The sequence below is a fragment of the Oncorhynchus mykiss genome, chromosome 13 (genome assembly GCF_013265735.2).
Source record: "Oncorhynchus mykiss isolate Arlee chromosome 13, USDA_OmykA_1.1, whole genome shotgun sequence".
In the NCBI taxonomy this organism is placed as follows: Eukaryota; Metazoa; Chordata; class Actinopteri; order Salmoniformes; family Salmonidae; genus Oncorhynchus; species Oncorhynchus mykiss.
The window spans coordinates 57,209,916-57,225,377 of NC_048577.1; the positions used below are offsets into that span (position 1 = coordinate 57,209,916).

At 46.7% G+C, this 15,462-nt stretch overlaps 1 protein-coding gene across 7 annotated transcripts; it reads left to right on the plus strand.

Annotated features, from left to right (window-relative positions):
• Positions 1 to 69: 69 nt before the first annotated feature.
• LOC110486895 lies at positions 70 to 15,448 on the plus strand. 7 transcript variants are annotated; one of them, XM_036941625.1, is made up of 7 exons: positions 70 to 374; positions 877 to 1,020; positions 1,193 to 1,291; positions 1,404 to 1,597; positions 3,496 to 3,636; positions 4,048 to 4,086; positions 4,236 to 4,698. In XM_036941625.1, the coding sequence occupies exons 2-7, from the start codon at positions 956 to 958 to the stop codon at positions 4,412 to 4,414; spliced, it is 717 nt and encodes a 238-aa protein (XP_036797520.1). In that variant the 5' UTR covers positions 70 to 374; positions 877 to 955; the 3' UTR covers positions 4,415 to 4,698. The 7 variants fall into 7 exon arrangements, with proteins under 7 accessions (XP_036797520.1, XP_036797523.1, XP_036797519.1 ...); XM_036941628.1 differs by having other exon boundaries at positions 941 to 1,020; positions 1,182 to 1,291; XM_036941624.1 differs by having other exon boundaries at positions 941 to 1,020.
• Positions 15,449 to 15,462: the final 14 nt, after the last annotated feature.

Here is a 15,462-nt window from a genome sequence, read left to right on the forward strand (position 1 = left end):
TAATTTTTATTGGAGGAAATATGTATTTTGTGGCTCTTAAATGTTTTTAGTTATGCATGTTATACCACATGGATAATTTACTGTAAGCCAACTATTTGAAGCCATAAGTGAAAGATCTGAGTAACGATTTGGTCAGCCTGTTTTTTACAGATAAATCCCATTTTACATGTTAAGACACTTCCAAAGCACTTTTATAATAATGTCCACATGGGGGGGCTGATACCGTCTGGAACACATTCGGCGTGGGAATGAGTTGCCCCCTCCTTCCCACTGCTGGGAACAGTCAAACGAGGCTGAACCACAAAGTGAAAGTAATTTCTTAGCTCGTAAGATTTGCCACGAGGACTGGACTATAGGGAGATTGGAATCAAATTGTAAGTATTATTTTGCTGCGTAAGTTTTGGTCGTAACTGAACAGTCTAGAAAGACGCATGACACACCTACATGTTTGTAGAGGTGTTGACTAACAGTAAAATCACACTATATGCTCCCAACAATTGAATGGGTCAACCCAAGAACAATAATTTCTGCAATGCAGTGGTTTTTTTTTTTTTTAACTCACTGTATTGCCTGTCTTAATTTGTTCTGTAATTTCGTTTTCTGCATTGTTGATTAGTGCCCGTAAGTAAGATTTTCACTGTTAGTCGACAAGTATTATTTGACAAATTTAGATTTTTGCCAAAACGTTGGTTGTTAGGTTTACTCTTTAAATTGTTGGGAGTGTATATAGTGTGAGACTTTATTTTTTGTACATTGACCCTGCTCGCTTTTAGTAAGCGAGCAAAAAAAGGCAATGCTTGTATTAGTCAATGCATATTATTCAGGCTATCCACTGTTGCTCTCAGATTTTAATTTGGCTCAACCACTGATTGTCAGGTGTGAACCCTTTCCTGTGGAGAGACCACAGTTTCACAGAACCCCTGTTTGTTTTTCTACTAAGGAGAAAGGCCTTAACATGGCATTAGTCTTCAGCTTGTCCACTCATGTTTCTCCTCATCACTGGGATGGAGACATCCAAAAGTAAGTCATTACGCATGCACAATTTGTAATACTTTTGCCAACACCACAACTTCCAAAATGCTCACAACGAATGGTCCAGGAGTTTTGTTTTATCCAAACTACACTGTCAGATGTAACATTTTCTGTACCACAGTCCTGTTTAATTGTGTTTTTCTATCTAGTGCTTAAACAGGTCTAAGTCAGGGCCCAGAGTTGAAGCAGGTCATCCAGGTGGACTCTGGGAAGGATGCAGTCCTGGAGTGCTCTTTGAACTTCAATGGGATATCTCCTGGTAATGTAAACATAGAGCTGGTCGTGTGGCGGAGGTTGGACCAGAATGATCTTCACAAAGGTGGACCTGTGTTCAAATGCAACATATTCAATCAACAATCCTCCAATCCCAGGTTGCAGCTGAACCCAAAATATCAGCTTCCCATGCCACCTGCCAATGAGAAAGACAAAGTTGTGTCCCTGTTGGTCAAAGAAACCCAGCCTGAAGACGAGGGTCCGTATGAGTGTGTGGTGAACACTGACAGTGGAATCACACATTGTAACTTCATGCTGAAGGTCACAGGTAACCTCACAGTTCAGCTCACAGGTAACCTCACAGGTCAGCTCAAAGCTTTTGGAGTCCCAACGTTTATAGGTCGGGCCCTGAGTATTTCCCAGTCAGGAAAAACGAAGGGCTTTACACATACGCTGCTCAAAAAAATAAAGGGAACGCTAAAATAACACATCCTAGATCTGAATGAATGAAATATTCTTATAAAATTCTTTTTTCTTTACATAGTTGAATGTGCTGACAACAAAATCACACATTGTCAATGGAAATCAAATTTATCAACCCATGGAGCTCTGGATTTGGAGTCACACTCAAAATTAAAGTGGAAACCCACACTACAGGCTGATCCTACTTTGATTTAATGTCCTTAAAACAAGTCAAAATGAGGCTCAGTAGTGTGTGTGGCCTCCACGTGCCTGTATGACCTCCCTACAACCCCTGGGCATGCTCCTGATGAGGTGGCGGATGGTCTCCTGAGGGATCTCCTCCCAGACTGGGACTAAAGCATCCGCCAACTACTGGACAGTCTGTGGTGCAACGTGTTGTTGGTGGATGGAGCGAGACATGATGTCCCAGATGTGCTCAATTGGATTCAGGTCTGGGGAACGGGCGGGCCAGTCCATAGCATCAATGCCTTCCTCTTGCAGGAACTGCTGACACACTCCAGCCACATGAGGTCTACAATTTTCTTGCATTAGGAGGAACCCAGGGCCAACCGCACCAGCATATGGTCTCACAAGGGGTCTGAGGATCTCATCTCGGTACCTAATAGCAGTCAGGCTACCTCTGGCGAGCACATGGAGGGCTGTGCGGCCCCCCAAAGAAATGCCACCCCACACCATGACTGACCCACCGCCAAACCGGTCATGCTGGAGGATGTTGCAGGCAGCAGAAAGTTCTCCACGGCGTCTCCAGACTGTCATGTCTGTCACATGTGCTCAGTGTGAACCTGATTTCATCTGTGAAGAGCACAGGGCACCAGTGGCGAATTTGCCAATCTTGGTGTTCTCTGGCAAATGCCAAACGTCCTGCACAGTGTTGGGCTGTAAGCACAACCCCCTCCTGTGGACGTCGGGCCCTCATACCACCCTCATGGAGTCTGTTTCTGACCGTTTGAGCAGACACATGCACATTTGTGGCCTGCTGGAGGTCATTTTGCAGGGCTCTGGCAGTGCTCCTCCTTGCACAAAGGCGGAGGTAGCGGTCCTGCTGCTGGGTTGTTGCCCTCCTACGGCCTCCTCCACATCTCCTGATGTACTGGCCTGTCTCCTGGTAGCGCCTCCATGCTCTGGACACTACTCTGACAGACACAGCAAACCTTCTTGCCACAGCTCGCATTGATGTGCCATCCTGGATGAGCTGCACTACCTGAGCCACTTGTGTGGGTTGTAGACTCCGTCTCATGCTACCACTACTAGAGTGAAAGCACCGCCAGCATTCAAAAGTGACCAAAACATCAGCCAGGAAGCATAGGAACTGAGAAATGGTCTGTGGTCACGACCTGCAGAACCACTCCTTTATTGGGGGTGTCTTGCTAATTGCCTATCATTTCCACCTGTTGTCTATTCCATTTGCACAACAGCATGTGAAATTTATTGTCAATCAGTGTTGCTTCCTAAGTGGACAGTTTGATTTCACAGAAGTGTGATTCACTTGGAGTTACATTGTTGTTTAAGTGTTCCCTTTATTTTTTTGAGCAGTGTAGTTTTGAATTCAAAGTGCCTTCCTCACACCCTAACACTGACCATTTAGTATTCTCCTTTTTGCATCATGATTTCCACTGTGCAGAGGATCCATCAAGAATTCTTGCTTTTCTCACATTAACCTCTTAGTATCCAATATAAATTGACTTACCCTACAAACATGACCTAATTGATTGCATACCTGAATGTGGCGTGATTTTCATTTATAATGATTCTGATTTTGTGTGTTAGTGTTACAGTACGAGACCAGCACTGAAAAGGAGATTCCAAAGAACAGTTACATGAGTGTGGCTGCTGTATGTGTGGTAGTAGGCTCTCTTGCCATTGGACTGCTGCTTCTCAAGCTGTTTCAAGCCAGAAGACTCAGACAAGGTGAGCACCCAGGGCACACTGTTGGCACACTGTTGCAAAAATGTTTCAAGAAGTTATTCAGATAGTTCTTCCCCATTTCAGACTGCTTCTTTCCATTTCATGCCTAGTGAACATGACCCTGCTTTTCAGTCTCCGCAGAGAGGAATGCAGAGTACTGGGAAGATTAGTAGAGTACTTTCTGTTCTGGCTAAATGCCAGGATGTTGCTGTAGAATAAGTGGAATGGAGAACTAACTCAGACAAGATGACTTAGTTTAGTTTTTATTCTTTTAGTTTCTCTATTGCTCTCCTTCTCCTCCCCAGATGGGAATTCAGGATTTGTTATTCTATTGTCTCTGTAACAAATCACCAACCATGATAGAGCACACAGTATCAACCCCTGTAAAAGGTTGCTTCTGGTTTCCCTTTCCAGATGAACCAGTGACACAGGAAGACTCTGTTGTGGCAGAAGGTATGTTTGAGTATATTATATTTGTCTACCTAATGGAAGAGGATTCCTGTCAAAACAATCAAATTCATAGTCAAATGCAGTTTATAAAATGTGTATGGTAAAATAGTGTATAACAGTGTTGGTATTCCTGTTGTCCCCCATGGAACCAGAGCCTGAGGATACAGCAGTCCCAGCAGAGCACCAGGACAGGACTGTTTCCGTAGCGTCGGAGTGTTACCAGGAGTGTTACCAGGAGTGTTACCAGGAGTGTTACCAGGAGTGTTACCAGGAGTGTTACCAGGAGTGTTACGATTCTGGCACTGTAATTAAAAGTATTCAACCCCTGTAGATTTCTTCACATTTTGTTACAATGAGGAATACAAATTGATTTAACTGTTATTCTGGAGATGGGATTTTGTCCTGTGTTTTGGTGGTGGGGAGTGCAGACAGGGCTGGAGAGAGCTGGCTGTGGTTATGTCCTGTGTTTTGGTGGTGGGGAGTGCAGGCAGGGCTGGAGAGAGCTGGCTGGGGTTTTGTCCTGTGTTTTGGTGGTGGGGAGTGCAGGCAGGGCTGGAGAGAGCTGGTTGGGGTTTTGTCCTGTGTTTTGGTGGTGGGGAGTGCAGGCAGGGCTGGAGAGAGCTGGCTGGGGTTTTGTCCTGTGTTTTGGTGGTGGGGAGTGCAGGCTGGGCTGGAGAGAGCTGGCTGGGGTTTTGTCCTGTGTTTTGGTGGTGGGGAGTGCAGGCAGGGCTGGAGAGAGCTGGCTGTGGTTTTGTCCTGTGTTTTGGTGGTGGGGAGTGCAGGCAGGGCTGGAGAGAGCTGGCTGGGGTTTTGTCCTGTGTTTTTGGTGGTGGGGAGTGCAGGCAGGGCTGGAGAGAGCTGGCTGTGGTTTTGTCCTGTGTTTTGGTGGTGGGGAGTGCAGACAGGGCTGGAGAGAGCTGGCTGGTGTTTTGTCCTGTGTTTTGGTGGTGGGGAGTGCAGGCAGGGCTGGAGAGAGCTGGCTGGGGTTTTGTCCTGTGTTTTGGTGGTGGGGAGTGCAGGCAGGGCTGGAGAGAGCTGGCTGGGGTTTTGTCCTGGGTTTTGGTGGTGGGGAGTGCAGGCAGGGCTGGAGAGAGCTGGCTGGGGTTTTGTCCTGTGTTTTGGTGGTGGTGGAGTGCAGGTAGGGCTGGAGAGAGCTGGCTGGGGTTTTGTCCTGTGTTTTGGTGGTGGGGAGTGCAGGCAGGGCTGGAGAGAGCTGGCTGGGGTTTTGTCCTGTGTTTTGGTGGTGGGGAGTGCAGGCAGGGCTGGAGAGAGCTGGCTGGGGTTTTGTCCTGTGTTTTGGTGGTGGGGAGTGCAGGCAGGGCTGGAGAGAGCTGGCTGGGGTTTTGTCCTGTGTTTTGGTGGTGGGGAGTGCAGGCAGGGCTGGAGAGAGCTGGCCGGGGTTTTGTCCTGTGTTTTGGTGGTGGGGAGTGCAGGCAGGGCTGGAGAGAGCTGGCTGGGGTTTTGTCCTGTGTTTTGGTGGTGGGGAGTGCAGGCAGGGCTGGAGACAGCTGGCTGGGGTTTTGTCCTGTGTTTTGGTGGTGGGGAGTGCAGGCAGGGCTGGAGAGAACTGGCTGGGGTTTTGTCCTGTGTTTTGGTGGTGGGGAGTGCAGGCAGGGCTGGAGAGAGCTGGGTGTGGTTTTGTTCTGTGTTTTGGTGGTGGGGAGTGCAGGCAGGGCTGGAGAGAGCTGGCTGTGGTTTTGTTCTGTGTTTTGGTGGTGGGGAGTGCAGGCAGGGCTGGAGAGAGCTGGCTGGGGTTTTGTCCTGTGTTTTGGTGGTGGGGAGTGCAGGCAGGGCTGGAGAGAGCTGGCTGTGGTTTTGTTCTGTGTTTTGGTGGTGGGGAGTGCAGGCAGGGCTGGAGAGAGCTGGCTGGGGTTTTGTCCTGTGTTTTGGTGGTGGGGAGTGCAGGCAGGGCTGGAGAGAGCTGGCTGGGGTTTTGTCCTGTGTTTTGGTGGTGGGGAGTGCAGGCAGGGCTGGAGAGAGCTGGCTGGGGTTTTGTCCTGTGTTTTGGTGGTGGGGAGTGCAGGCAGGGCTGGAGAGAGCTGGCTGTGGTTTTGTCCTGTGTTTTGGTGATGGGGAGTGCAGGCAGGGCTGGAGAGAGCTGGCTGTGGTTTTGTCCTGGGTTTTGGTGGTGGGGAGTGCAGGCAGGGCTGGAGAGAGCTGGCTGTGGTTTTGTCCTGGGTTTTGGTGGTGGGGAGTGCAGGCAGGGCTGGAGAGAGCTGGCTGGGGTTTTGTCCTGTGTTTTGGTGGTGGGGAGTGCAGGCAGGGCTGGAGAGAGCTGGCTGGGGTTTTGTTCTGTGTTTTGGTGGTGGGGAGTGCAGGCAGGGCTGGAGAGAGCTGGCTGGGGTTTTGTCCTGTGTTTTGGTGGTGGGGAGTGCAGGCAGGGCTGGAGAGAGCTGGCTGGGGTTTTGTCCTGTGTTTTGGTGGTGGGGAGTGCAGGCAGGGCTGGAGAGAGCTGGCTGGGGTTTTGTTCTGTGTTTTGGTGGTGGGGAGTGCAGGCAGGGCTGGAGAGAGCTGGCTGTGGTTTTGTCCTGTGTTTTGGTGGTGGGGAGTGCAGGCAGGGCTGGAGAGAGCTGGCTGGGGTTTTGTCCTGTGTTTTGGTGGTGGGGAGTGCAGGCAGGGCTGGAGAGAGCTGGCTGGGGTTTTGTCCTGTGTTTTGGTGGTGGGGAGTGCAGGCAGGGCTGGAGAGAGCTGGCTGGGGTTTTGTCCTGTGTTTTGGTGGTGGGGAGTGCAGGCAGGGCTGGAGAGAGCTGGCTGGGGTTTTGTTCTGTGTTTTGGTGGTGGGGAGTGCAGGCAGGGCTGGAGAGAGCTGGCTGGGGTTTTGTCCTGTGTTTTGGTGGTGGGGAGTGCAGGCAGGGCTGGAGAGAGCTGGCTGGGGTTTTGTCCTGTGTTTTGGTGGTGGGGAGTACAGGCAGGGCTGGAGAGAGCTGGCTGGGGTTTTGTCCTGTGTTTTGGTGGTGGGGAGTGCAGGCAGGGCTGGAGAGAGCTGGCTGGGGTTTTGTCCTGTGTTTTGGTGGTGGGGAGTGCAGGCAGGGCTGGAGAGAGCTGGCTGGGGTTTTGTCCTGTGTTTTGGTGGTGGGGAGTGCAGGCAGGGCTGGAGAGAGCTGGCTGTGGTTTTGTCCTGTGTTTTGGTGGTGGGGAGTGCAGGCAGGGCTGGAGAGAGCTGGCTGGGGTTTTGTCCTGTGTTTTGGTGGTGGGGAGTGCAGGCAGGGCTGGAGAGAGCTGGCTGTGGTTTTGTTCTGTGTTTTGGTGGTGGGGAGTGCAGGCAGGGCTGGAGAGAGCTGGCTGTGGTTTTGTCCTGTGTTTTGGTGGTGGGGAGTGCAGGCAGGGCTGGAGAGAGCTGGCTGGGGTTTTGTCCTGTGTGTCGGTATCATTACATAAAATACTCTGTCAAAGTGGGTAAAAAATTATATTGTTTTCAAAGATTAATGAAAAATTAATCACTAAAATACTGTTACTTATTCTTGGGTAAGTTTCATAAGAGCTTTGCACACCTGTTTTGTGCAATATTTGTCCATATTTTCACATTTCTTCAATCTCTGTGACGGTGTTGGGTATCTTTGCTAGACAGCAATTTAAGTCTTGCCATATATTTAAGCAGATCTAAGTACAGAACTGTAACTTGGCCACTCAGGAACTTCACTGTCTTCTCGGTAAGCAACAACAGTTTATATTAGGCTTTGTGTTTTAGATTATTGTCTGGCGGAACAGTGAATTCCTCTACCGGTGTCTGGTGTGAAGCAGGTTTTCCTCTAGGATTTTACCTGTGCTTTGCTCTATCCTGCTTCTTTTTATCCCCAAAAACTCCCCAGTATGTGCTGATGTCAAGCATACACATACCATGAATCAGCCACCTCTATGCTTGAAAATAAGGAGTCAGTTACTCTGATGTGTTGGGTTTGTCCCAAAGTCTAAAAATGTATTTGATATTTTTTTGTTGCAGTATTACTTCAGCACCTTGTGCAAACACAATGCAATAATTGTTGTAATATTTTCGCTGTCAATTAGGTTATTTATGTGGAGTCACTCCAATGTTGTCGATCCATCCTCAGTTTTCTCCCATCACAGCCATTGAACTCTGTAGCTGTGTTATAAAAACACCAATGGGCTGATGGTATTTGTATTTAATAAAGATCTCCTTTAGTTCCTGCCAAGGCAGCAGCTGCTCTTCCTGGGGTCCAGGAACATTAAGGCAGTTATATACAATTTCAAATATTACATTTCATACCACTTTTCACAACACATTGTGTTCCCTCAGGCCACTTTTATCTACAACACAAAATCCATGTGTACGTGTGTGTCTGTGCCTCTACTTTTCCATAATGTGGATTTTTACCTGTTTTTGAAATCTGATTCTACGGCTTGCATCAGTTACCTGATGTGGAATAGAGCCATGTAGCCATGGTTCTATGTAGTACTGTGTGCTTCCCATAGTCTATTCTGGATTGTGATTGTAAAGAGACCTTTGGTGGCATGTCTTGTGGGGTATGGATGGGTGTCCGAGCTGTGTGCCAGTAGTATAAACAGACGCCTTGGTGCATTCAGCATGTCAACACTTCTTACAAAAACAAGTAGTGATGAAGTCGATCTCTCCTCCACTTAGCGCCACGAGAGATTTACATTATTTATGTTAACTCTCCATGTACATTTAAGGGCTTGTCGTGCTGCCCTGTTCTGTGCCAATTGTCATTTTCCAAGGTCCCTCTTTGTGGCAACTGACCACACGACTGAACACTAGTCCAGGTGTGACAACTAGGGCCTGTAGGACCTGCCTTGTTGATAGTGTTAACAAGGCAGAGCTTTATTATGGATAGACTTCTCCCCATCTTAGCTACTATTGTATTAACATGTTTTGACCATGGACAGTTTACAATCCAGGAATACTCCAAGCAGATTAGTCACCTCAACTTGCTCAATTTCCACATTTATTACAAGATTTAAATACAATGCTTTTAGTTTTTGAAATATTTAGGACTAACTTATTCCTTGCCACCCGTTCTGAAACTAATTGCAGCTCTTTGTTAAGTGTTGTAGTAATTTCACTCGCTGTAGTAACTGACGTGTTTGTGGTGAGTCATCCTCATACATAGACACACTGGCTTTGAAAAAAATTGAATTCCTGATTCTACTGGATTATGTTGGAGAGGCTTCCATTAAATAACACCATCTGTGTTCTGTTGTCAGGTAACTCTTTATCCACAATATAACAGGGGCTGTAAAGCCATAACACATACGTTTTGCCAGCAGCAGACTATGATTGATAATGTCAAAAGCTGCACTGAAGTCTAATAAAACAGCGCCCACATCTTTTTTTATCATACATTTTTCTCAGCTAATCAAAAGTAATTTGTAAGTGCCGTGTTTGTTGAATGTCCTTTCCTATAAGCGTGCTGAAAGTCTGTTGTCAATATGTTTACAGTAAACTAGCATTATATTTGGTCAAACACATTTTTTTCCAAATGTTTACTAAGGGTTGGTAACAGGCTGATTGATCGGCTATTTGAGCCAGTAAAGGGTTCTTTACTATTCTTTGGTAACGGAATGACTTTAGCTTTCCTCCAGACCTGATGGCACACACTTTCTAGAAGGCTTAGATTGAAGATGTGGCAAAAAGTGTCAATATCGTCAGCTATTATTTTCAGTAATTTTCCATCCAAGTTGTCAGACCCCTAAGTAGTTCCCTCCCTATCCTGCAGCTCAGTTCGGAAGGACTGTATCTTTGGTGTGTCTGAGCCAGTAAAAGCTGCGGAGGGGAGAATGGCTCATAATAATGGCTGAAATTTAGTCAATGGAGTGGTACCAACCACTTGGAAACCACGTCTTCAATGTGTTTGATACCATTCCATTTACTCCATTCCAGACATTACTATGAGTCATCCTCCCCTCAGCAGCCTCCACTGGTCTGGGGGGTTAATGCATCATCCACAGCATTTATTAACTTGACCATGCTTAACAAGATATTCAATGTCTGACAACTCCCACCTGTTTTGAGCACCACACTTTTAGCTAAAAATTATATTTATATATATATATATATATATTGGTGGGGGGCTTTGAGGCGGCAGTGGTTAGAGCGTTGGGCCAGTAACCGAAAGGTTGCTGGATCGAATCCCCGAGCTTGACAAGGTAAAAATCTGTCATTCTGCCCCTGAACAAGGCAGTTAACCCCCTGTTCCCCGGTAGGCCGTCTTTGTAAATAAGAATTTGTTCTTAACTGAATAGCCTAGTTAAATAAAAGGTTTTAAAAAATTGTTTTGCTTGTTATTTTGGCATCAATTAATTTTGGCATCAGTTTGCAAAAAATATGGGGAAAACATTTAATTGCGTTAATAAAGCCGCATACCAACATGGTATTAGGTCCAAACACTTAACAGACACCCTCGCCTTATGCCCTTAACGGAATCCCCGTCGCCATTTTGACGGGCGGTCCAAATTATTAGCCAAGCTAAGAAAGTTTGCAACATAAGCCCCTCAACCCTCGTTTTTAGTCAGCTTTTCGAGTGTACTCCGGGGCCTGAAACTCCCCATAATTCAATTTGCGATGATTGTACATCCGCTAATAAAAGTCATTCTACAGTCTTCTATAATGTAGGACAGAGGGCTATACTTTTATTGAAGATATTTAAGAATGATTAGCCTAGATTCAGCCACAATTACATTATCTGAGAACAAACAATCTAATTGCTGTGTTAATACAACTAAAGGTGTGTAGGACATGCTCCAACTACATGTGTGGATTAGCCTTTTTTGTCATTTGTCTCCGCAATATATTGTAGAAAATATATATTTATTGTCATGCTTTTGAATCTAAAGTCAAACAAACATTGTTCAGTGAGCCACATCCATCCACCTTTGTATCAGCAAAGGATCTTGTTTGCTGACTGACATTTCCACCACATTTGCACTGTCTGTGTCTACTGGGTGTTATCTCACCATCACAGTTGCCTTTCTCTCTCTCTCCCGCTGCCCTTGAGCCATGATAATCTGCCTATCACATGATCTTCTTCCCCTGTCCCCATGCAGCAGGCAGAACAGTTCTAGGTCCTGTTCCATCTTGGCGGGCGGTCCAAATTATTAGCCAAGCAAGGAAAGTTTGCAACATAAACCCCTCAGCCCTCGTTTTGAGTCAACTTTGCGAGTGTACTCCGGGGTCTGAAACTCCCCATAATTCAATTCGCGACGCTTGTACATCCGCTAATAAAAGTCAGCGAAAACATAAAACAACATCAATGGAGAAGTTTTACGTACAAGTGTAACTAAAAACAAATGGAAAAAAGCTAGAAATGGTGCTACTAATGCACATGACTGCACAAACACATATAGTAAATATGTTTTTGTTGGGTTACCTTTTGGAAATTGTAGAAATAAAACATCTTACTTCTTCAGAATGTCCAGCTAGGCAGGCTAACGTTAGTTAGCTAATTCATTCTCTAGCTAGGCAGGCTAACGTTAGTTAGCTAATTCATTCTCTAGCTAGGCAGGCTAACGTTAGTTAGCTAATTCATTCTCTAGCTAGGCAGGCTAACGTTAGTTAGCTAATTAATTCTCTAGCTAGGCATATATACTGTAGCGGCCCTGGGTTTATAAGCGCGGAGCCGCTAGAGCATGCTTTTGCGGCACAGTCAATAGCGTGCCGGACCTCCGGCTAGAAGGTTGAGGGTTTGAGACCTGCTCCCTGCTGTTTCATTACATTGGTGTCAGAAGGGATCGGACCTTGCATCCACGACAGTGTGTGTGCTTGGCCGGTCAGAGGCTGCGTCTTTCGAATCCGGTATCAGGAAGAATGAAAGTCAGAATCTGTCTTTAATTAAATTCAAGCAATAAAGGGCAAATGCAATTTTCGTATATACGGGTTCACTGTAACACCACGCAGGGTAGAACAGAGAACTGACTGGCAAGTATAGAACAATAGTGTTTATACCGTGATAGGCCAATGGAGGGGTTGGAACTATTTCTATCACAGTAGAGGCTGAGCGTGGTTTAAACTTGCTCAGCCTATCGCAGGCACTCAGGCTGGTCCCAGCCTCTTGGTGCTCCTTGGAGTCCGACATCTGCTGTTGTGTAGATTAACTCTGTGTTGGTACCACACTCTAGTTGTAACAGTTTCTCAGTTCCTGCTATTGTGTTGTTCAGTATTTTTCCATCTCAGTTAAGCCTGTGATGACCTATGCCTGATTAACCACAACTTTGTAACATGCAGCAAGTCATACCATGTTGCTCAATATTGTCACACACACAAACAGGCAAAGCAGATGTAGCAAGCAGTTGTTCAATCTCATGATGATGCTCAAGTGCACAAATGCAGATACCTCACACAGCCAACATCCGATAATATTTAATCATATATATGGTAATGGCTATAATGTAAAACACAGAATCCCACACCGGTGAGCGAGTTCCTGTAAGACGTAGAGTCGCAAGCTAGCGCGAAGACGAGTTCTTTGAAAGGAGGGAGTAGTGTAATGGCCCTGGGTTTATAAGCACGGAAATCGACTGTGCTTCGCGCGGATTCTGGTGGGCGGACTGAAGGGGTTGACGGACAGGCGGTACGAAACACACGCCCTGGTCCCAGGGTCCCAGGGCCTGGTCCCGGGCCTCGCCCCCCCCCCCCCCCCCCCCCCCCCCAGCCCAGCTACCCCAGATGGGAGAGGAGAGGACACTGTCTGCAGTTAGGGAGATATGGGGGAGGAACTGTGTTGGTCTTGACCCAGAGCAGCAGGAACGGTTGTGGCAGTTGCTGTTTGAATTCAGAGACAGCTTTGCGCTGAGTGAGGAAGAGGTGGGTCAGACTCATCTGGTGCAGCATGAGATCGACACAGGTGATGCTCGGCACATCAAGATGCTTCCCCGCCGTATCCCGCTGGCACGCCAGGAGGCGGCAGACAAGGCTGTGTGGGAGATGCAGCGGGCAGACTTCATCGAGCCCTCAGACAGCCCCTGGGTGGCGCCAGTCATCATGTTTCTGAAGAAGGGGGGCAAGCTGAGGTTCTGTGAATGAGGTAACCAGGAAGGACTCATACCCCATACCACGTATCGATGAGTCACTGGACCTGGTTAGGGGGTCCTCCTGGTTCTCCTCACTAGACCTCCGCAGTGGCTACTGGCAGGTGCCCCTCTCCTGCTAAGCATTCAAAATTTAACAAGTACTTTTGGGTGTGTGGTAGACATTCTATAGGAAGAGAGACTGCAGATTCTTTCAAACAACTATTATAAGATTTGCAAAAATGAAGCAATAAATGACAATCACTCAACAGTGCGTAATCAGAAAGCCCAACGAATAGCATTGGCTCTCAGCTTTTATAGAAAATGCAACCTCTATCTTCGTGGCAGTTTTGCAGATGGGTGGAAATGGGCGGAGCATAGTGTCTAAAAGGAGCCTGAGGTTGATAGCACAAGGGCTCAACCATATACTGGAACTGCGTTCGTCACAGTTCACACTATAATGTGCTCCTTCCTGCAACTTCCCATACAGCTGAGTTCCTGCAAAAAAAAACGGGATGTGTCACATGCTGCGGTCGCACCCAAACGGATCTTACGAAATCACCCAGTCTTATGACCAAGTCACACAAAGACAACTTTGTATCAGGTTAGAAAAATTACAAGCATTTAACAATGGACAATCTTTAAGTAAAAAACTGAATTCTATGTCTAATTAAACAGTATAGTCGTGGCCAAACGTTTTGAGAATGACACAAATGTCTTTAGATATTTTTGTCAGATGTAACTATGGAATAATGAAATCTAATTACAAGCATTTCATAAGTGTCAAAGGCTTTTATTGACAATTACATGAAGTTGATGCAAAGAGTCAATATTTGCAGTGTTGAACCTTCTTTTTCCAAGACCTCTGCAATCCGCCCTGGCATGCTGTCAATTAACTTCTGGGCCACATCCTGACTGATGGCAGCCCATCCTTGCATAATCAATGCTTGGAGTTTGTCAGATATATGTATTTTTTGTCCACCCGCCTCTTGAGGATTGACCACAAGTTCTCAATGGGATTAAGGTCTGGGGAGTTTCCTGGCCATGGACCCAAAATATCGATGTTTTGTTCCCCAAGCCACTTAGTTATCACTTCTGCCTTATGGCAAAGTGCTCCTTCGTGCTGGAAAAGGCATTGTTCGTCACTGTTATGCACGCCTCTATGAAGAGGGAACGCAATACCCTGCTACAACTCAAATCCCCGTGAAGTGAAAGAGGTATGGGACTGTAGGTGCGAGTAAGGATGACAAAGGCAGAGAGTGGTACCGTTTACAAGAAATGTATTCCGTCACACGGTAATATGGGGAAAAGTGGCTGGACGGAACCAAAGCAAAGAAAGTTAGTTAATCTCAAAGCCTCCTCTATCTTACCTGCCTAAACACTATTTACCTAATATGGCACCACCTGGTGCCCTAACCAAAATACAGGGGGTGGTCCTCCCAGGTCTTACCTAGTGTGCCTAGACAGTGAATATACTACGGGAATATGTATGCCCGTGGGCCTCTTGCCTAAGCACTCCCAAGGTGCCTTCCCCTTTCCCCCTGGAAACAAATGAAACAGAATAACACAAACAATTTCAATAACCAAAACACTGCGTCCTATTGACACACAGATATAACCAATCAGCTCTCTCACTCAACCAATACAGGACAGACTAATCATCTCCCTCTGAGAACAACCAACACAGTATATCACCCTCAGCCATCAGCCTCCTCTCTCAGTAATGATCTTTCTGCAATCTATATCTCTGCAATGATCTTCCTTCTGAACAGAACACTGGCTTTTTTATAGCTTCAGAAGGAGTGTAATCGTATACAGCTGTAACTTGACGAGGGGGCTGGGTCAGCTCCAATTAGCCGTGGAGTCGACCAATCAGCTGCTTGGGGGATTCATCAGAGAAAAGGACCCCAGTCCTCAGCAGTCCAATCATTGTACCTTTTCCAGAATATCAGTCTGTCCCTGATGTTTTTCCTGGAGAGAAGTGGCTTCTTTGCTGCCCTTCTTGACACCAGGCCATCCTCCAAAAGTATTCGCCTCACTGTGCGTGCAGATGCACTCACACCTGCCTGCTGTCATTCCTGCGCAAGCTCTGTAGTGGTGGTGACACGATCCCGCAGCTAAATCAACTTTAGGAGACGGTCCTGGAGCTTGCTGTACTTTCTTGTGCGCCCTGAAGCCTTCTTCACAACAATTGAACTGCTCTCCTTAAAGTTCTTGATGATCTGATAAATGGTGGATTTAGGTGCAATCTTACTGGCAGCAATATCCTTGGCTGTGAAGTCCTTTTTGTGCAAAGCAATGATGACGGCACGTGTTTCCTTGCAGGTAACCGTGGTTGACAGAGGAAGAACGATGATTCCAAGCACCACCCTCCTTTTGAAGCTTCCAGTCTGTTATTCA